The sequence below is a fragment of the Solanum pennellii genome, chromosome 7 (genome assembly GCF_001406875.1).
Source record: "Solanum pennellii chromosome 7, SPENNV200".
Classification (NCBI taxonomy): domain Eukaryota; kingdom Viridiplantae; phylum Streptophyta; class Magnoliopsida; order Solanales; family Solanaceae; genus Solanum; species Solanum pennellii.
In genome coordinates this window covers 3,374,617-3,397,474 of record NC_028643.1, presented here as the reverse complement: position 1 = coordinate 3,397,474, position 22,858 = coordinate 3,374,617, and the positions used below count along the sequence as shown (strand labels likewise).

Genomic DNA, 22,858 nt, shown 5'->3' with positions numbered 1-22,858 from the left:
GGATAAGTTTACCTTTTTTTTAATTTAGAACAATTTATTGTAACTAATTTTAGAAAAAAAAAATTAAAAATAAAAAGTAAAAGGAGGGAGAATATAAATTTACTACTATTATAAAAGGGCCTGCATCTAGTGATTTCAGAATATAAACATTTGGCATTCTTAGAAATTCTTTTCTTTCTAATGAAGCATCACTAAAGAGGAACAAAACATTATTATAAAAATAATAAAGTAAGATATGTTTATTTATTAATTGTGTTGACAAAAGATATAAAAGGGTCATTGATGATTATTGTGGAAGTGAACAATTAATTTTCAAAGTTTCATTCTTCAATCTCTTTTTTTTTTTGTGGAAATGATAATGTTAGATTTGGTCAAATATTTGAAGTAATATTTTTTTCTTTCAATATTTTATTTATTATATGATTGACTTGAAGAGTTTGAATCAAACATTCATATATTTGTTTCAATCTATAAATTTGCAGCTATATAATTTAGCAATTTTTGGAAGTTGAAGAAGAAGAAGAAGCAATTCTAAGAGGTGCCTTTTGCTTTTGTGGTACGTACCATATCATTTATTTAAAAAAAAAATTGAGTTGTCTAAGTTCATATATCAGACTATTTTCACGATATATCTGTTATTTTTCGTCGTATCATTGTTATCAAATTAGGGTGAGGGAAGTTTGGTTTTCTATACCTTTCACAAGGTCAAATCAATTGATAGCAAATCTATTATCATCTTTTTCGGACTATACTTACCTAGAATAATACTGAATAATGATTTTTCTCTTTCATCATCGTCAAATATCAAATAGGCGTGAAACAAATTAGATTTTTAATATTCTTCACAAGGTCGAGTACATTGGTACGAGATACTATTCTCATATTTTGACCTAGAATTATATTAAATATATTATTGTTATTTCTCATAAATATCAAATAATTCTATTAGTTAGGATTTGAACGGAGTTTGATTTTCTTTTGTTATTAGGTCAATAGTTGTACGTATATGAATATTTTAAAATAGAAAATAAAAATGAAACATAGATTTCACAGAATTTTCGAAAAATATTAATACTATATGTTCATGGTGGAGAATGCTATGTGTATTTGGTTTTATTCTCCACTATAATATATTATAATGTCACCTCATCAGATTATTTAAAAGATTATTGAAAATAATTTAATCTTATAAGAACATTGATTGACAATTACGCAAATGATAAAAAAAAAAAGTATCATAGGTAAGTATATATATACATATATATAATCGTAAAAGTATTGTCGATAGAAATAAAACAATTTATATTTGGATTTTTTTTAATCGTGCATATTAATTTCGTGTAGGTTTTAATAGTTATTAAATGGTTTTATCATTTTATTAAATTTAAAGTTTTTGATAAATACGCTCTAGTGGCATTTGGCAAAAATATTCTCAATATAAATTAAAATAATGTGAAATTAGTAATAAAATTTATCAAATCATCCTTCGTTAATTTATTGTTAAATAATTTATAATTAATTGAAATAGAAAAAGACTCGAATCATCTCAACTAACTACAAAAAAATGCCACCTAATCATCACACAAAAAATAAACAAATAATACTTTTGAAGTAAAAATTAGATACACCTTTTTTTAGGTTGTCATTTTCAGTTAATTAACTTAATTAATTTATCTACACAACTAATACTAAAATATAAATATATATATATAATTCCTCTTCTAGACACGTAATTAACCCCCCAAAAAGGGGAAATTAATATTTAAATTAAAAAACTTATATATTAAAAGTCATATTCATGTGGGGGACATAATACAAGTCCTTTATATTTTTGCGTCTCTGCATGTGACCCATTTGTCCCTATCGACAATTTAGATCACTATTCTTTTCTACGAACGATTTATTTTGATATCGTTATTTAATTTATTTATGAAAATAGTACTAACTTTATAACCATTTGAAGTTTTTTCAAAATGAATATACATTGTGTTTTTGAAAAAGTGAATAAAAATTAAATAGAGGAAAAAAGATAAATATATTCTTAGACTATCGTAAATGATATGCAAATATTATTAATTATACTTTCAAAATATTGGTGCTTCTGTAGTTCAAAAATTAGAGCATATATTCATTTTATACTAATGGATATATACGTGTCGTAATTTTGTCTACCGATCTAACATTTATCGACAAATAAGAACGCGTCATGTGTTCCTGTTTAGTTTAGAGTGAAGGACATATATACTTTAATTTATGAATGACCGGAGCATTAATGTCTGAAAAATATGATGGTGAATATCTGCATACTATTTATAATAATTCGTGGATATATTAAATAATAATATTAAATTAATTGAATTAGTAAATATTAATTAAGAAAAAAAAGAAAGTTATAATAGTCACGGCATTTTCGTTTTATCTAAACTTTAATATAAAGTATATTTATATTTTTATACTATAGTTTTTATTTTTTTTAATAATTGTTATGGATGAGTAGTTAGTTCCTTAAAGATTGGGATACCACGTAGTCTTCAACGTGCCTCCATTTTAGGACTTCCTTTAACATAAAAAAAAAGTAAATGACGCGTTTTTTTATCTATTTTTTAAAAAAATTCATTTAAATTAAAAATTTTAATAACTTAATTGATTAAATATTTAAATTCGAAAATAAAAAAATATTTGATTTCTATGGCCCTGCTAATTCAGTACAAGTGAAGTTACTCGTGTTCTTCTTTTAAGACATTTCATGGCCCACTTTAACTTATTTATTGTTATTTTTATTAGCTTAAAAATTACTATACTTTATTATTTATTACTTATAACTCACGCAATTTATTTTATCAATGAATGATATTTACTTACATAGGACGTATATATAAGTAAATAATGATAGTTTTTATTTTTATTTATGATTTTGAATTTGAATTTTGTAAATTCGATTTAATTAACAAAATTAGTTGAAGTTGTTTTAAGCCAACTAAATTAGGTAAATTTTAAGATAAATATTTTTCATGTGAAAATCCTCTTTTTTTTCCAAAGTAATAATTGCAGTAGCGTCGCATTTAAATTTGCAACTATAGAAATTAATTAATGGGATAAAGAAATTATAGGGCAGGAGGGTTAGGGTAGGTTAATAATTTGATGGTTTAATTAAATTGATTCTTCTCCATAAAAATAAATGCGTTCGTAACGTTCAAATTTTAAATTATTTTACGAAAGTAAAGAGACTGTTCTAAAAGACCTTCAATTCAAGTATATCAAACTCGAGAAAAAAAATGAAGAAAAATATCATCTTCGTAGGTCAAGACAACACTTTTTCTGTATAATTCTATCATCTTTCTACCATAACATGAATGTCGTTCCTTCTTGTGTAGAATTATATTTTCGATAATACGAAGATGCGCTATATCTTATCTAATGATTCTCCTCCCCGATATTTTTGAATCTACATCTAATACTTTACAAATTATTTCTTTATTATATTAAATTCATTATTTCGACAACAACCTTGAAATACACACATAAAAAGTTTCAAAGTTTTTATTCACAAAATTTCAAAGTATATTTTCATAAATTTTAACTTTTCAATATCTTATTTTTAACTTAAGTTCAAATATTCATTTTTTTTTATCTATCAATGAAGTTACCAAAACACCTAAACAAATCAACAAGAATTATAATACAATGAATATAATTCCTTCACCATCAAATAACAATTTTAAATTCTACAATTTGACTTCAAAATCTGTAGCTAAATTAAAGCTTAGAACTTTGAAATTGTTAAGAGTTTTTTTTTTTGAGCGCTTCCTTTGCTCACGGCGAATCTGAATTAATTGAGATTTTATTTTATTTTTTTTTATAAAAAAACGAATTATAAAATTTTGATATATTTTTTGAAAACTATTATGCTACACCCCACTAATATTTACACTGTCGAAATCATAACAGAAAAGTATATAATAAGAAAAAATAAAATAAACGAAGTTTCCCAACACTTTCCTCAGCAATGCATCGCAATTTCGCCTTTTCTATGTAGCATCTGCAACTATTTTTCTCAAATCTCCCAAATTCTGTCGGTTTCTTCGAATATAGGTAAATTCTATAGAACTTTTTCATTTTTTTTTTCGAAAAAAATTGGTTTAGTATAAAAAAAAAAATCAAAACTGAGGTTCAGTAAATGTTTATTTATACAGTGAATAGAATAAAGTATAGTATATTATTATATATATATGTTTGTTTATCTGCACATAGTTCGAGTTGAAAATGGTGATTTTGGTTGAATATTGATAGTTTTGATGTTTTTTATTGGTATTGTAAATATGATAGTATATGGTCGGTGATGAAGGCGATAAACCCTAGTGAAAATTTGAGATTTTATGAAACTGGGTTTAATTTTTTATTTAGATTTATATGTTTTGGGTTTGTTTTTTATGTTTGAAATATTACAGAGAGAATCTGAGAAAAAAATTGTTGTCAAATCTGGTGTCATCTCTCCTGCGACAGTAGAGGAATTTTGGAAGTGGAAACGATGAGTGAAGAGAATGTGAAAGGGTCGCCGTATAGGCGGCATCAGAATGAGGATTTGGAAGCTGGAAGTAGTAGCAAGTCTATTGATGATGATTGTGGAAGTCCTTTTGATATTCCAAGGACTAAGAGTGCACCTATTGATCGGTTGAAAAGGTGGAGGGTAAGTGTTTTTTGAGTTCTTATAATTATTGTTGATATGTTTTGAGTGTGGATATTGAATTGCATCATTCGTAATTTGGTGAATTTTTTGGTATTATGTGTTATTTTTGAGTGAAATCTTGTTTAGGTATTCGTTTTATTTCGCCGTTACTATTTCTTATTAATTGACATGTTCTACTCACCGTCATATTCCGTTTTTGGTGAGTACGGAATACTTTGATTTGCTGTACTTGAGCCGATTTGGAACGACTAAGGTTTGCGTACACTCTACTTTGCCCAGAGCCCCAGACTCACTTGCGGGATTACACTTGATATGTTGTTGTGTACATTGGGCTTATTTTTACTTTTTTTATTTTTGCTGTAATGTTTTGTGATTTTTTGGATGCTCATGTGGGTGTTTATCCATTGATTTTTCTTTTTCCCCTTTTAATTGGACTTGTGTTTTTGTGTGTTGAGTGGTTTAAGGATCCATGCTTTTGGCTTGTTCTTTGTTTACGGTGTTATTAGTTTTCGTATATTGTTTCTTTTATTAGAAGGATTGGGTGTTGGTTTTCTATTGGTTGAGTCGTGAGGGAGTTGTCGTGTTTAGCAGGGGCTTAAATGAACCGTGGAGAGTAATAATTTGCATTGGTCAAGATTTATGGGAAATGGATTGTAATTTTTCATTTGGGTTAAATGTAGGTGAATTTTGAATTTGATTACTGGCTCTTCATAAAAGGATAGGTGTCTCCAACTTCCATTCTTTCTATATTCACGTTTTTTCGTTCATATTTTTTTTTTTGGAAAATATGGCCTACTTGAATCACCTGTTGACAATAGTTAAGGAATTGACTGGAGGGAGAAGTTTGAGATGGGATTGAACTTATTATACGTGTCACTGTTAGAGAGATTGATTTTCCGTCTTCGGTCCTCATTTTTATGTTTGAGATTTTTCTGAATATAACGTTTTTATTAGCCTATCATGAACGATTTAGTTTACATCTGACATGATGCACTGGAAAATTGGTCTTCGGATTCCAATCCTGTGAGTTAAATGATAAACATAAAAAAGGAAATCTAGCAATTAATTCCTTATATGCCAAAACAAAGAAGTTCGGTTTGCAACTGTTGCCAAAACCCACGTGGTTATGGTATGGTCTTCATGACGGTTACACTGAATCCAAATTTTTATTACCAAGGGGGATATAATGTGGAGTATTGACGGATAAGAGAGGTAGCTCAAGTGGAAAGCACCTCCACTCCAACCTTAAGGTTGTGGTTTCGAGTCACAAAGGGAGCAAATTACAACATCAATAAACAGATGCAATGTGGAGTACTAAAGTTTTCTGTTACCCAATGCAATGTGGCTATCAGTGTCCACTTTCTATATAACAGAGTTATGTTCTTAACTTACTTCAAGGGTGATATATTCTTTATTGTAAAATGGATGGACACGACCACAGTGGTTGGACCATAATAAAGCCTTCCCAAAATGACACCTATGCCTGCAGGAAGAGTATTAGTTCTTTTTAATAATATAGCAGAGAAAAGGAAGAGTATTGGTTCCTGGTTATGTGATTTGTTGATGTGTTGGAGAGAAGTGTGTGTTAGTATTCTTGTTTCTTTGCTAGTTTGACAATTGCTGCGTGCGTGCCTTTTCTGTTTATAAGTTTAATTTATTTATTTAAAAAAGCCTTTGCAAACTGTGATTCTTCCTGTGGTTTGGGACGGGTATAAACTTTTGCTGACCTGAGTTATCTTTTCACAGCAAGCTGCACTTGTCCTTAATGCTTCTCGTCGATTTCGATATACATTGGACTTAAAAAAGGAAGAAGAAAGAAAGCAATTGATTGCTAAGATAAGAACCCATGCACAAGTCATTCGGGTAAACATTACTCTCGAATATTTCACATTACCCTATTGTGCATTAAATGTAAGTAAATATTCTTTGTTCCTTTTTTCTTTGCATTAAATCAGGCGGCTGTTCTTTTTCAAGAAGCAGGGAAAGCAGTCAATGGTAAACACTTCCTGATGCTACTTTAAGTCCTTGAGTGAAAACTATGTTGTGACAGCTCTAACTGTTTAGCCTAAAAAAATCATATCCATGTCTAAATACTGTAATACTGAAGTAGGTGAGAGAAAGTGGGTGATGATAGCTAAAAATATCTCATGGTTATTTGTTTGTTACATCACTTGAACCAACAAGCTTGAACCAATATATTGGAAGTTTATGTTCTCCCTTTCTATGTTTGGAATGCTAATCAGCCTTTTCTGGTGGAGGGAATTAACATGTAATATCTCGTCTTTTAAGTTGGTGTGGTAACCGGCTGAAGGTGGCGACAGATATCCGTCAGATACCTTTCGAATTTGCTTTATGGTTAAATGAAATAGTTCAAGAAGACGAAGCAAAGTTCTTGTTTCCTTGTTTGGTGCAAATCACAAATACAGAAGCAGATTTAATTTAATTACTGACGGGTAGTTGTTGTTGCAAAGAATTTATCACAGAATGTAGGACAATAGTCCAATGAAGTTGGACCTTTTTCTTTAGTTACTTTTAACTGCAATAGTTACATCTTTGCTGATAATTTATGCTGGAGGTATCAGTGAGTTGTTTTGTGTTTAAAGGGGAGTCTTAACCATTAGGCTCTTCCATTTTAGTCTTGAATTATGTTGCTCAGACTCTCCAAAAGTGTTTTCGCCTCTGTGTCGATTCTCCACAAATGCACTACTTTTGGAGGATCAGACACATCCCCATGGGCATCTTTGAGGAGTCCGAGCAACATAGTTTGAAAGGTTTTCTATCGGTGAAACTTTGAGCCTAGAATTTCTAGTCGTATTTTCTAATGGTATAGTACTATTTTGTCTTACATTTTTTATGTTTTAGGGGATGGGTCTCTTCACAGGTTGCCTCCAACTACTCCCTCTCTTGGCGAGTTTGATATCAGCCAGGAGGAGTTGACTTTTATGTCTAGAGAGCATGATGTTACTGCTTTGCAGAATTGTGGAGGGGCAAGTTCACCTTCAAAAGCCTTAAATTTTTTTTCTTATAGTCATACGATTGCTTGATGAAGTAAAAGTCTATCTTTGCTATTTCTATTGTGCAATGGTGTAACATCAGGTTAAAGGGGTCTCCGAGAAGTTGAAAACAAATTTAGATAAAGGAATTGATGGAGATGAAGTAGATCTGCTGAAGCGAAAGAATGCATATGGATCCAACACATATCCTCGGAAGAAAGGAAGGAGTTTCTGGGTACGTGCTACAGTTATTACATCATTTAATGCCGTGATTTACTGTTGAGAATAAATGTCACATTATTTGTCATCAAACATATTTACCCTTTTCGTGTGTTCTCCGCTGTAGAGGTTTGTTTGGGAAGCTTGCTGTGATACAACCCTGATAATTTTGATGGTAGCCGCAGCTGCATCATTGGCGCTGGGCATAAAGACTGAGGTTTGTTGAACACATGCTAACTTCTGGTCACCATTTTAGGATATAAATTCTGCATTGGAAACTATTTATTGAAATTTCAGTAGAAAGAGTTCCTGTCCTGTCTTTCTTTGTTGATATTGAGTGGAAATATAGTTAGAAGACACAACTGTGGCTGGGGGTGAGAATGGCGTAGTCTTAATAGATCTTAAAAAACACATTTATGTTAATAGAATCTCCTATGTTCATACCTATCAGTAAAGGCTCTCAAGTATTTTGTCTTTTATGGGACTTTCACATATGCAAAGTAGTCCCGCTGATCATTTTTACTTGTCCACTGTTCCCAAGATAGATTTTCACTTTTACTTGTCCACTTTTACATATAAAAAAAGTCAATTATTTTCTTCCATGTCTTACCCTTAGCATTAATTACTTATTCTCTAAATCATTTTTCAAGACCTTATACTAAACATTAATCACTAGGGGTAGTGTGGTAAAATAGCCATGTTAATTATTGTTTTCTTAATGGGTGTGCCTAATTCATAAGTGACAAGTATAAGTGAACGGAGGGAGCATATAACTATACATAGAGAATAATGCACCAATATCCACCAATTTGGGGCCGTGAACATCTTTATTCTTTTTTCCCAACATTCTTTTGGGCCTATTATGTCTTGGCTTTTCCAGTATGTTTCATCTTCAAACAAGTGTTTAATATCTGCTTGCGAGTCTCTTCTCGTGCTCTAATTTAAGCTTTCTCTGTTAGGGTATAAAAGAAGGATGGTATGATGGAGGAAGCATTGCCTTGGCAGTGATTATTGTCATAGTTGTGACAGGTAGAGTGATTCTGCAGCGATTTATTTCAATAGAGCTCTTGATGTTGAACTTGTGTTTAATTTGGCTAGAATGAAGCAATGTGCAATGTCCCTCAATTATCAACACTGAACAATTATCAAAAACATGGGTCCGTAATTTATAGCCCGTTTAGCCACTTACTCTGGGATGTGCTTTTCAAAAAGTACTTTTGTAGAGTAGCAGTTTGTGTTTGACTAATCAATTTCAAAAGCACTTTTGCCATAATATTAGAGCATTAACATGTGCTTCCAAAAGTGCTTTTGGAGAAGAGCAACTTCATTTAGCTTCTGAAAAACAGCCATTTCTGCTACTCAAAAACATTTATTTTGTTTCTAAAAGCTTTGACCAAACATCTCAAATTCTCTAAAATAAGCACTTCTAACATCCTAGAAGCCAAACAGGCTATTCGATTGTTCCAGTTGATAGTCTTCGAATTTCATGTCAAACTGGGGAAGACTCAGGCCGATTAGGTTAGCTGCATTTAATATAAAAGGGGAAAGATTGAGAGTTTGATCGATAATTATACTGATCATTGTAATTTGGCATACTAAACTGGTACCTAGAGGCTTTTTACATAGTAGAGTCCAATTAGGAGTCATTTGGTATGTCAGAAGGGATATGATGAGATCACTATTTTTGCACACTATACTAGAAATGATGTAATTTGGCATACTCAAATGGTACCTAGAGGCTTTTTACATAGTAGAGTCCAATTAGGAGTCATTTGGTATGTCAGATGGGATATGATGAGATCACTATTTTTGCACACTATACTAGAAATGATGTAGAAGAGAGACGAGAGTTACGTGGTACCTTTAGACTCGAGCTCTGGATGAATATCCTGCACTGGAATAAACATTTCTCCCTACAAGTTTCCGAAGCTTGATTTCTTCTCTTAGCAACCAATGCTTTTACAAATATTAACAGTTCCAGTATCTGTTTTTTTTCATTTAGGTTAATGTTAGGTACTATGTCCAATTTGCAATCAACTTATAGGGTAAACGACAACTCTATGCTCAGTTCCGATGCCAAATTACTTAAAGCATTGTCACGGTATCTTGTAATAGGGATGCAGATGTTGTCAAATCTGTGATCTCTGCCTAGCTAGACGAATGAATTGTACAAGAAATTATCGAATGAGTTCGGAGCAAATGTAGTTTCAGTTACGTCATAATAACTGATTAAAAAGATATCCAATTTTGATATGCATTTACTTGTCTATTTATTTATGCAAGCCATTGCATAAAAACTATTTTAGCATTTCGATTTATATCTAACAAATGAATAAAGCCTTAAAGTTCATTTTGTGCTCTCCTGTTGGAAACTCACAAGTCTCCGGTATGCATTTGCAGCTGTTAGTGACTATAAACAATCACTTCAATTCCAAAATCTTAATGAAGAGAAGCAGAACATACAAATTGAGGTTTGTCTTCTACTGTTTCCTGGTATTGCTTATGGCATTCTCCGTTTTTCGTCCTTCCCTTCCCTTCCTTTTTATTTTTGTTATAACATTCTGAGAGAGTCTAATCTTAACACAGGTCGTTAGAGGTGGGCGAAGAATTCCTGTTTCAATATTTGATGTAGTTGTTGGTGATGTTGTACCTCTGAAAATAGGTGACCAGGTCAGTTTCCCTTTCTTCTTCCTTTAATTTATGTTGTAAGTATGCCATCTTTTCTATGAACCTCTTTTCTCTACATTGATTGCAGGTACCTGCAGATGGAATATTAATCTCGGGTCAATCTCTCGCACTTGATGAATCAAGCATGACGGGAGAGAGCAAGATTGTGAGTGTTTCTAGTAATCTCTTAGGTCGCACCAGCTGCAACTTCCTTGTTAACTGGTATTACTTTTGTTGTCCAGGTTCACAAGGATTCTAAATCTCCTTTCCTAATGTCTGGATGCAAAGTAGCTGATGGGTACGGAATGATGCTGGTATGCTCTTTTTCTGCATGATGTCTCTGTGTTTGAAGGGCCTACTTTGGTCGTTTCCTTTTAAAATTTAATTTCAGATATTCAAATGGCTTTAGAGATCCCTGATTTGCTGTTTTAATAAGACATGGTTATATGAGCAAAACATTGGAATTAGGGTCCGAATTGAGATGAATGATTCAAGGAGTTCATACAGTGCACCCAAACTTTTTTTGAGACCGAGGCATGCTTGATTTATTGATTGATTTGCAAATGATTTTATACACGTCATGTTCAGGTGGTAGGTGTTGGAATAAACACAGAATGGGGATTGCTGATGGCAAGCATTACAGAGGATAATGGAGAGGAAACACCATTGCAGGTTATTTGAGTGTGAAATGTTATGATTATGCTGAAAGATTTACATTTTTATGACTTCAATTTGTTTGCGTATTTCATTTTAGGTTCGTCTGAATGGGGTGGCAACCTTCATTGGCATAGTTGGGCTCACTGTAGCTTTACTTGTTCTGATTGTCCTAATGATCAGGTAGTGGCAGAATTTAATTGATGCTGTTTTATCCTTCACTTTACCTCTTTTGCTCCAGGAGTCTTAGTTTAAGAATGTATGTACAGATTCTTTACTGGTCATACTTATAACCCGGACGGATCTCCTCAATTTAAAGCTGGGAAAACAAAAGTTGGCAAGGCTGTAGATGGAGCTATAAAAATCTTCACTATTGCTGTATGTGTATTTTTATAATGACCTTTATGTTCTCTAATTGTTTGTCATCTCACCAGTGACCTGTGGAAATGTAGGTTACAATTGTGGTTGTGGCAGTGCCTGAAGGGCTTCCTTTGGCAGTTACTTTAACGTAAGTTTGGTCTGTCAGTTCTTGCCTATCTTTTAGATTCCTTGGTTGTTAAAGACAAATTTGAGTATGGTTGTGAAGGTCACGTGTATTGCTGGAGATCTCCAAGTGATTGATCAGTTTGGTCCTTCTGTTCTTCATCAACTTGCGTTACTAATGGACTTTGTATCAATATAATTCTCTGTTACACAACTGGTATTTTGAAGTAGTCTCTGACTTGTCTTGCAGGCTTGCCTATTCTATGAGGAAAATGATGGCAGATAAGGCTTTGGTAGGAGCAGTCATCTTTCTCTGAATTCTTTTCTCAAGATTACTGTGTTCTAAACAATATTTAACTGTAGGTGAGAAGGCTTTCTGCTTGTGAGACCATGGGCTCTGCAACTACAATTTGCAGTGATAAAACAGGAACCTTGACTTTAAATCAGGTTGAATATACCAAATCATCTTGTATTTTACTTTTCCCATTTCCTCTTTTCATACCCCTTGGTTTTGGATGGGTTTAGTGCTGATGTTGTGGATGACGAGCCCAGTCTTATCAAAGGCGCGCTTTAAGCATGCTTAAGCCCTGAAGCGAGGCTCAAAACGTGTTGAGCGCTTTGCCTTGCTATATGTGCGCTTTAGTGTAATCATCAAGGCTATAAGGCAAATATTTCCTTGCCAATGAGCCTCTTATGAATAAGTGAAGCTAAATAATTGATATTTCACTTTATCATAATTTTTCTTCAATTTCTTTAGTCATATATTTGTCATTCATGTTTATAATTAGTAGTCTTGGACTAAATATGTATATTTGTTGTTTTCTATCTTTGCTCCTTTTTTTCTTTAAAGCCTACACTTTATTTGCGCTTAAAGCCCCCACTGACTTCAGAGCTTTTTTACGCTTTTCGTCTTTGATAACACTGGAAGAGCCAATTTATACTGTATACAACTATGCTTTAAGATGCTGCCTAGCTTCAATTCTGACCCCCTCCCACCTCCCACCTTTTTTTTTGTAGATGACTGTGGTTGAGGCCTACATCTCTGGTAAAAAGATTGATCCACCTGATGATAGTTCTGAAGTGCCCCCAACTGTGTTGTCTCTGCTTCATGAAGGAGTGGGACTGAATACAACTGGCAGCGTTTTTGTACCACAGGCAAGTTAATAAAAAATTGTCTGCTTTGTCTAGTTGGAGCCTTTATGTGATATCTTTCTTTTTTATTAGAAGTTGATATAATTTGGGTAATAAGATGTTTTAGTGGCAATGCTCTAATTTTTATGACATTTTTGATTATTCTTACATTCCTTTTTAGTTTTTGGCTTAACAGTTGCTGGTCCCAGCTGATGGTCTCAGTTAGTAGCAATGTTTTTTGAATGGGTGTTTATTTGTCCGTACTTTGAAAAACTAACACTTTTGGTAAAGTAAAATCAAGTTACACCAACACCTGTCTCTTGCTTCTTGATTATGTTGAATGGAGAAGAGTTCTTGGTTGCACTTGTTCCTTGACAAGGCGATGTTGACACATACTCTCTACGTTTTAGGAATTATTGATGTTTGTGTTCTATTAACTCTGAATGGTTGTTAATATGCTCTTCCATTATTATTGCAGAAAATGTTTTCCTAGCTTATATTGATAGCTTTTCCACATTTTATAAGGTAGTTGATATGTTTGAGCTGTATGTTGGTGTTGTCCTTGTGGTCTTTCTAGAAGTGGTGTTGGCAGTTTTGACATGAACCTGTTGCCTTGAAATATAGCGTTTCAATTAGTGGAAGCTTACTTGCAAAGTTGACAGGGATTCACACTAGGTTTTTTTTAGATAGTAAGAGGAAAATGAACTGCCGTATGGATGGAAATTATTAATGGTTGAATAAAATGGTGGCTTATCGAATAGTTCAATTAAGTGGAGGCATAGGTACTGTTTTCTCCAGATAAAATCCTTTTTGTGGGGTGAGATACTGCTTGATATGTTTGTCCAACATGGTTCCGTAGGGCCTGTGCTGGTGATGCTTGTGTATAGATGTTGTACTTATCAAAGAAAAGAACAGATTGTTATGAGAGTGATTTTTCTAATCAAACGAGTGCTGAAGAACCTTGGAGTCCTTTGGTTCCTTATGGTGTGAGTTCGTGTTAATCAGTTAAGGGGTGGTCTTACCGGTTTTATTTTTTCACTTTGTGAGGATTACGTTTATGCATTTAGATAGAGAACATACTGCAATCGAAAATCATGTGCTTCCTCATTTTCTGATAGGGTGGTGGTGCTGTTGAGATTTCTGGATCGCCGACAGAGAAAGCTATCCTCCAATGGGGTCTCAATGTAATTACGCTATGCTTTGTGCTTATAGTAATTGATCCCTGAATTCTCTGAAGTAAACTGGTATTTTCTTCTATAGCTAGGGATGAATTTTGATGCAGTACGATCAGAAGCATCTATAATCCATGCTTTCCCGTTCAATTCAGAGAAAAAAAGAGGTGGCGTTGCTGTGAAGCTGGTAATGCAATGCTCAATTCTGAAGCTTCTTTTATTATCATATAATAGGACTTACTTTTAGCTATGTTGCTCCGACTCCCAAAAAATGTTGCCATGCCAGTGTCCAATCTTCCAAAGAATACACCACTTTTGGAGGATTCGACACACACGGATGGCATTTTTGGAAGTCGGAGCAACATAGATTTTGTGTGATTATACCTTTTACTTGAGGACTTCACAGGTAAAGCAAACTAAGAGAAAAGTGACATACAATTCCCATTTTATCCTTGCTTCTGAATAGTAGCCATGTGCTGTTTCTTTTCTTCCAATTTTCTTTCTCCAACCAGCTTGTGAAGAGCAATCTCTGCATCATCTTGAAGAGTCAGGCTTATAATGTAAAAGTTGTCTGTGCTTTCAGTTTTAATCATTCTGGAACTTGACTCGCTGTATCTTTTTTCTACTTGATGGTTAGCTAAAGACCATAAGTTGCTTAGGTGATTTTCAGAAAATCTGTTATTTGGTATCCAGATGACTCAAACAAAAACATTTGCTTCTATGTCCATCTCTCCTTACTTGTCCAAAAACAAAGTCCTACCTCTTCTATGGATGCTATAAGATTTTCTCATGATAGGAAAATATCTGAAGCTATCTGGAAGGTCGGATGTTTTAAATTAGATCTTAGAGATTTCTGGTCATGGAAAAACCACCTTATAAAATAGGATTTGTACCTGGATGATGCCTCAGGTGATACCAATGCTGTGCTTCTTTTATTCGAAATGTGGTGACCCTTCATGTTTGGTTTGCTGTTTTGCAGGATTCTGAGGTTCACTTGCACTGGAAAGGAGCTGCTGAAATTGTTCTCTCTTGTTGTACAAGTTTCGTTGATGAGAATGGGTCGATAGTTCCTCTGGGCGATGATAAGGTTTGTGGAACTGTTTGTCTGATCAAGCAGTTGATCTGTTTAAAAGCTAGAAATTAATCAATCACTAGCATTTTATCCTATTTTAAAAGGGTGATATTCTCTTTCTCATTTTGAGGAATATCTGTCAATTATCACTCGGGGAAAATTGTCATATGAACCACTGCATCTGAAATGGGCACTTAAAGAGATTGCCCATTATTATCTGCATGTTATTTTTTGCCGGAGATTGCATAATTTTACCGATTCAAAATGATTTGGCATTATTTTTTAAATTTTTGGCTTTAATTCTGAGTATAAGTTTATTTACGGTCCACAGATGTCACTTCTCAAGGAAGCAATTAGCAACATGGCTGCTTCGAGTTTGAGATGTGTTGCTATTGCATACCGGCCATATGAGGTGGAAAAAGTACCTACTGAGGAAGAAATAGATCACTGGGAAATACCTGAGGGTGACCTAATATTGCTTGCAATTGTTGGCATAAAGGTACTCGTAAACTCTTCTGCCCCCTTCATTTATATGTTGACGTCTTTTTCTCTTCTATGCTCCAAGGGGAACTTTTCTGCAGCACACAGATGGAAATGTTACGGAACTCGCAAGTTATTTAATTATATTGGTTGTCTGTTTAAAGGGTGTAAATATTTGAGCCAAGTCAAAACCAAGCTGAGATATTTATGGGCCATCTTGAACTGACCCTTGTCCGAACTGTTTTTTGTGTTTGGCTGACTGAAAATTGAGGTTTGAGCTCATACAATGGGGATGATTTATGAACTTGAGATTGTGTGCAACGCTGATCTAGGGTGGCAGACAGATAAAACAACTTTGGAATTTGACTATCAAGACTGCAACAGAAATCCTAATTTTCAGTTTGGCTTTATCTTACCTGAAAAAACTTTTTAGCCATACATAGTATGTCTATGAATGCAAATCCCAAAGGTCGAGGTTGGAGATGATAGATCAAAGTTTTGTTGACATTGATTTCATGAGATCTTCCAAATTAGTCTATGTTTTCCAGCTGCAATGCACAATAGTATGACAGTCAATGGTGGTTAGTGAAACCTATAACTATGCTTTGGAGCAACAGTGGTGGTGCAAAAGGGGAGCGTGACTTGGAGGAAGTAGCGGTGGTGGCTAGGAAGTTTGAGGATGGAGGGAGAGATAGGAGAAGGGGTGGTTAGGGCCACTGGACAAGCACTATGTTTCCTCTCTAAATATTTGTAATGCACAACATCAGAAAAGTGAATAAAAGCAAGCTTGTCTTCTGATGAGAAAGGAATAAGCCTAACAAAGTGACAGCTTTATCTTTTAGCCTGGATAATTAGAGGAACTGTGTGCTCAGTTTTTCTATTTACTGTGTCATAGCCTTTTCTGCAGTTACAATTTATTTGACTTCCTGCTCTATCTACATTTCCTTTCCATTCTAAGAATATATAATGCCGAATTATCATTTACTTTGTTCTTATCACATGTAATTTAACTCTTTATATTTGTATTATAGGATCCATGCCGACCAGGGGTAAGAGATGCAGTTCAGTTATGTATTGATGCTGGCGTGAAGGTAATTAGAATGATGCATTTGCATTTAGTTCTTTGAAATATAATATTGTAATGGATGTAATCCTGCCTTAGTTTTTTGATTTGTCATGTATTCTGTTATTAGCTCAATGATGCTCGCATCTCTGTTTTTACTTTAAAAATGGTTCTTCTATTCTAGTTTCTTTTGGTTTCTGTAGAAATTGTGTTCTATTTCCAAACATGGAATTTCATGGGTTTTGAGTGTTACATTGATGTGCTGGTGCTATTAATTTCATAGGAGAAATCGTGAAGAAAGCCTTCGTGTTTTTTTAATACTGGGAATTTGCCTATATATATATATATATATATATATTTAATAATCTTTTGTTGCTTCTAATCTATGTTTTATTTTCTATTCTATTCACTGTCCTGCTTGTGTTTGTCGATGGCGTTTTGTTAAAGCGTCAGATTGTCAGTTTTCAATACAGTTAATCCAATGGAAGATACTTGAGAGTTAAATATAATGCAGTACTGGGTTTCTGGTGCCATAAAGAAACAATGTGGAAAGTTGCAAACTCCATGACTAAGTGGCTGTTCTTGGTAGGGAGTCTGTGATACTTGTATTTTGTAATGCATAAACATTGGTTTTCACTGGTTTCGTTGTAGTTGTGGTTTCGAACGGATAGTGTGATGCCTTGACTATAAAGAATTGAAATAGTGTTTCCTGTTATTGGTACACTTGCTTAGAGATCTTTTCAGATTCATGGCAATAAAACAAATTAGGCACCTCAGCTACTTGTTAATTTGTGATTTTGTCGTAAAGTTCTTGTCTTGTGTCACCAGACTGACTGTTCTAGGAGTGTATTATAGAATGTTTGTCCTTGACAAGCTGTGTTCCCCTTGCATGCTTAGTGATTTCTGAAATGGTTGACTAATCCCCGAAAAGCTTCGAGTGTGGCCATACTTGTATATGATCTAACCCTTTTCATATTTGAACTTAGTAAGTCCCAGCATGGGGAGCTGTGTTATATGCTTGTAGTGTAGGATGTCCATCACTATAGGATGTACTGTTGTATTAGCTGCCATACCTTCCACAATATGTGATGGCATATAACTGTATTCCGTCAAATTCACAGGTAAGGATGGTTACTGGTGACAACTTACAAACAGCAAGGGCAATAGCTTTGGAATGTGGGATACTTAGATCTGATGCTGATGCAACTGAGCCAAATCTGATTGAAGGAAAGAGGTTTAGAGCTATGTCTGATGAGGAAAGAAAGAACGTGGCAGATAGAATATCGGTATGGAATGAAACTAGATTGTTTTTAGTCGTTCAACAAAGCTCTTCCTCACTTTAAATTCAATACCATGTCTAGGTTATGGGAAGATCGTCGCCCAATGACAAACTCTTGCTTGTTCAAGCACTAAGGAGCAATGGCCATGTTGTTGCTGTAACTGGAGATGGTACTAATGATGCTCCTGCATTACACGAGGTGCTCTTCTTGGCTGGTTGAGAAAGTACTTATGTGATTATAGAAAACATGAGGTCTGCTAGGTGTATTTTTTCTTTCTGAATCATTTTATCCTGTTTGCTGTTCCTTCGGCCCGAGGATTTTCGTTCTGTTGCTATGTGGTAATTTGCCGGACCTGTGATATTTGAAGTCTCTGCTCTAGTTACTTGTGGTGATACACACACATAGGGCCTTGGGATGAATATCTAAAATGCATTTATCGTGGCTGGATATGTCAGTTGCCCACTTATTTCGTTCTGTTTTTTTTTTGTTGATCAAACTTTCTTGTCTGCTCTCTGTGATTCTTTCATGGGATAGCAATTTTACCTTCAAAACTAACCACCATAGTTGCTGATAAAATTTCCTTCATTGCTGTCTTGTAGGCTGATATTGGTCTTGCTATGGGAATTGCTGGAACAGAAGTTGCCAAAGAAAGTTCAGATATCATCATACTGGATGACAATTTTGCTTCTGTTGTGAAGGTCAGTTTATCAAGGAAGTTATCAGGCTTTTTTCTAGAGTAAAACTGTAAAAGATTAACTTGACTCGCATGTTTGACTAAACTGCTTTGAAGGTATACCCAAGAGTCGTGTTTATATAGTTTGAACCTAAAACAAGATGCTGCTAAGGATAAGTTTACTTTATGACAGAAGAGCTAGGCATCTCTTACTTTATGAGAACTTCCCCTAAAGGTTTTAGTGTTACCAAGTTCCCGATTTCAGAATGCATGTTTTTTCTATGAAAATTTAAAGTGCCTTCAGCAGTTCTGAAGTCAAATCTATTTTAGCTCATGTATTCTGCAAAACCATTTGTATCTTTTTCTATTAGCTTTGATTGAAGTTCTAAATTTTCAAACCAGTTCACGGTATAATTATTTCTATTTTTTTTATCTCGCCAAATGCAGGTTGTCCGATGGGGCAGATCCGTGTATGCTAACATCCAGAAATTCATCCAGTTTCAGCTCACTGTTAACGTTGCTGCTCTTATAATTAATGTTGTTGCTGCAGTTACTGCTGGTGATGTCCCATTGAATGCTGTTCAGGTTTTGTTTCTCTGCCCTTATATCATCGATCAGTGTGATTAGCAAATGCACTCCTAGTGTTCTACATTACATTCTGATGTTGATCCTTGACGTTTTCCCGTTCACCTGTGCAGCTACTTTGGGTAAACCTTATTATGGACACCTTGGGTGCGCTTGCACTGGCCACAGAACCACCAACTGATCACCTTATGCACCGAGAACCTGTTGGTCGAAAGTTAGTTTGTAGATTAATCTTCTGAAAAAAGTAGCTTGCTTCAACATTTTAATTGCAAGGATATTGTGTTTGTGACGTCAAGTTACTTTAGCTTGACTCTATTACTTTTATCTGCCTATTTGTAGTATTACAGATGAGCTAGGTTTTTAAAGATAACTAATCTGTCGTGGGGCTCTGCACTTGGTTTCCTACTAGGAGGCCTTTATGCACGATGGTTTGTTGGAATTTCTTCTTTTGCATAAATGTTGGAAGAAGATTTGTATCGAAGCTGTGAGATATCTAGAGCTTCATGTACCTAGTGATGTGTGAGTGATGTGACCTAGTGGCCTACCATGTTGCTTCATTGAAAAATTAAGTGGACTCAAGCCTTGGAGATTAGGGTTCAAATCGAACAAAGACAAAAAATGCTAGGTGGTTGCAGTGTTACCTGGTACCTCTGCTGGTGGGAGGTAAGAGATAGCAGTTATCCGATGGAATAGTTGGGGTGCGCACAATCTGGCCTGCCCATCAATGTTATAATATAATCGTTCTACTCTTATCCATATTTTGTTATCGCACCATGCCTATTTAGATCTTGGATGCTGCCATATATTAAATAGCATGACCTATTTAACATCTGGCCCTATGATGTGCTGAAATGAGCGAAAACTTCCCTAAAGGAAAACCATTCTTCCTTGCTCAAAAAAAAAAGGAAAACCATTCTTCTGCACATTCTTGTTGCAGTGGGTTTAAATAATCTCACTACATTCTCAACATTCATGTGATTATAGTGTAAGCTGGATTCTATACATTTCCAACTCTTTCCACTTGTGTTACTAAATTGTAGGGACTTCTATAATTCTCAAATACCTTCAGCCATTCATTTTAATGCTTTGGGACTTTTTTTGGATAACGATGGTGGTCTGGCAAGCTTGCACACACCTTGACTAGTTCCCATGGGATATATGCTACCTCCCACCAGCAACAATTACTTTGTCCACTAAGGCTAAGAGGGCAGAAGGGAAGAAATCACCCAGTGCTTTTGTCTCCGCTGGATTTTAACTTGAGACATCATGATTCTCCTCCTACTTTAATTTTGACCATTAGGACGCTTCATGCTTTGGTACTTTTGTACATCCATCTTGTATTAAACACGTCTAGTGGTGAAACTATTTTGCAACTCCAGGCAATGATTTTCCAATTGGATCAACTTATTTTCAGCTTCTTTCTTTATTACTAGCTGATGTTCCTATAGTTATAATGTTTCTCGGGCGCATCATCAATTGATTGTTTTGTTTAATTCTATCTCAGGGAACCTCTAGTCACCAATATCATGTGGAGAAACCTATTAATACAGGTAAAATAAATTTAACAGCGATGTTCCAAGATGAGAAACATTTTTTCTATATTAGTTTTGAGGTTAATACTCCTGGTTGAACATCTGCAGGCTCTGTATCAAGTTTCAGTTCTCCTGGTCCTCAATTTCCGAGGTAAACAAATTCTGCATTTGGATCATGAGACGAGTGCTCGGGCTATTGAAGTGAAGAACACCTTGATTTTCAACGCTTTTGTCTTCTGCCAAGTAAGAATATAACTGATAAAAACTATCCTATGATTGGCTTTTGCACTCTCCATATTGTCTTTTTCCTTCCATGAGAAAGATTATCTATTGTGGGTACTTGGTGCAAACTCAAGCATGTCTGCTATCCCAGGATATTTGTCCTACTTATGCTTTTGGATTGTGGTTGTCCACTTTCTTAATTCTAATATGTTTGAAACATCACTATAACTTTAGCCTCCGTTCTTCTCCACCTTGTTATAATTTTCTCCTTCATTCACCGATAAAAACATCAAAACATGTTCCGTCTGTTTACTCGACAGATTTTTAACAATTCATATTTTTCTACTCTTCCCTTATTAAATTAATAGTGGGCGACCAAGTTTGGATGGACGGAGTATTTGATCTCTTCCCTTTTTAGGATGTTGGTTGTGTATTTAATCCCTGCTAATGACACTTAAAACCGCAGGTTTTCAATGAATTCAATGCTCGGAAGCCAGATGAGATGAATGTGTTCAAAGGAGTCCTTAAAAACCGTCTATTTGTTTCAATCGTCGGCCTCACAGTGGTGCTTCAGGTAATATACATCATCCCTATCCTTCTCTTTGGCACTGAACATCGACATGTTTATAATAACAATATCTTTTTATTGCTTAGGTTATCATAATATTCTTCCTTGGAAAATTCACTTCAACTGTGAGATTGAGTTGGCAATTATGGCTAGTTTCAATTGTCATTGGAGTGATAAGGTCAGTCTGGTTTTTGCAGTGCATTATAATTGATCTTTAATCTTTTCTGGTACTAAGTGAAGTTAGTTTTTGCTCAACAGCTGGCCCCTTGCTGTTCTTGGCAAGTTGATACCTGTCCCTGAGAAGCCATTTAGTGAATATTTTTCCAAGAAATTACCAAAACGAAGAAATCGACAGGAGTGTTCATAGACATCTACACACACACACTAACCAAAAGTATGCCGTGCTTTGTGAGAGTGGTGTTTCTTTCGCTGCTGTACAGGAATATGCCGCTAATATTTCATTTTGTGGATGTAGTAGAATCAGTATAATTATATTTCTTGAATATGCGTCTTTTTAAGTTTTGGGGATGCAGTCAACCTTTTGCAGCAGATATTAGTTTTCCTGCAACTCTTTTCTACTCTGTCGAGGAAGCCCTTTTGTGCTCTTCATATAAAGACGGAACTTCTTCATTACCGCTTTGCATTACTTAAAAATTTTCCTTGTGCCAATGTCATTTGTATGTGCACTTTTGATTATAACATTATTTTGCCTCTGCAATGAGAAGACGGGCATGTTTTTCGCCAATTTTGATAGTGGCGATTACACAGTACACATCATTTCTGTTTAATGTTAGTCCACTGAAATAGTGTTAGGTGATTCAAACATCGGTTGTGCTGCTATGCTATGTTGTAGATGTATAGTACAGGCCCCGTTATCGTCTCCAAAGTTGTTTATGGATTTCGAGTCGGGAATAGTGTTGTGGCTTATTTCTTTTTTCGTTCATGTCGAACTTTCAAAAGCCACTTGACAATGGAGAACGAACGATGTAATGTGCAGTCACTCTTAAGGCAGTATGATGTTTAATATAGGGTCATGTCGAGCTTTCAAAGGCCATTGGGGAGGGAGAATATAGGGTCATGTCGAGCTTTCAAAGGCCAGTGGGAGGGAGAATGAACAATGTAATGTGCAGGCGACGCCTCCAAAGTCCTTTATGGATTTTTAGGATTCAGTTCTTTGTTCTTACATGTCGAGCTTTCAAAAAGCCATCGGGGAGGGAAAATGAACGATGTAACGTGCAGTTGTCATAAGACTCTGGTTTATTTCTTTATTCTTTCGTGTCAAACTTTCAAAAGCCATTAGAGAGGAAGAATGATTGATTCAATGTGTAGTCGTTATGGGGCTCCACAATGTATAGTATGGGGCCCTCTATAGTCTCC

The 22,858-nt window shown here is 34.7% G+C and overlaps 1 protein-coding gene across 5 annotated transcripts; it reads left to right on the top strand.

The window, feature by feature from the left end:
• Positions 1–482: 482 nt before the first annotated feature.
• LOC107025805 (calcium-transporting ATPase 10, plasma membrane-type-like) lies at positions 483–22,232 on the top strand. Of its 5 annotated transcripts, none has more exons than XM_027918307.1 (34): positions 483–556; positions 4,449–4,687; positions 6,434–6,550; positions 6,643–6,682; positions 7,550–7,674; positions 7,784–7,915; positions 8,027–8,116; positions 8,859–8,928; positions 10,300–10,370; positions 10,486–10,569; positions 10,655–10,732; positions 10,809–10,880; positions 11,155–11,238; positions 11,321–11,403; positions 11,490–11,598; positions 11,673–11,728; positions 11,954–11,996; positions 12,067–12,150; positions 12,721–12,858; positions 13,953–14,018; positions 14,095–14,193; positions 14,986–15,093; positions 15,410–15,577; positions 16,590–16,649; positions 17,743–17,907; positions 17,983–18,099; positions 18,501–18,599; positions 19,022–19,159; positions 19,273–19,373; positions 20,664–20,709; positions 20,800–20,934; positions 21,380–21,487; positions 21,568–21,659; positions 21,740–22,232. In XM_027918307.1, the coding sequence occupies exons 2-34, from the start codon at positions 4,529–4,531 to the stop codon at positions 21,846–21,848; spliced, it is 3,246 nt and encodes a 1,081-aa protein (XP_027774108.1). In that variant the 5' UTR covers positions 483–556; positions 4,449–4,528; the 3' UTR covers positions 21,849–22,232. The 5 variants fall into 5 exon arrangements, with proteins under 5 accessions (XP_027774108.1, XP_015082033.1, XP_015082030.1 ...); XM_015226547.2 differs by having other exon boundaries at positions 502–556; positions 4,504–4,687; XM_015226544.2 differs by lacking the exon at positions 483–556 and adding an exon at positions 3,942–4,092.
• The last annotated feature ends 626 nt before the right edge of the window (positions 22,233–22,858 follow it).

Bases quoted from the DNA above. Each gene is read 5' to 3' on its own strand.
- LOC107025805 (XM_027918307.1), top strand. From the start codon at position 4,529: ATGAGTGAAGAGAATGTGAAAGGGTCGCCGTATAGGCGGCATCAGAAT. The intron at 16,650-17,742 runs GTAATTAGAATG...TCAAATTCACAG, and splicing joins GTATTGATGCTGGCGTGAAG to GTAAGGATGGTTACTGGTGA. The intron at 20,935-21,379 runs GTAAGAATATAA...TTAAAACCGCAG, and splicing joins ACGCTTTTGTCTTCTGCCAA to GTTTTCAATGAATTCAATGC.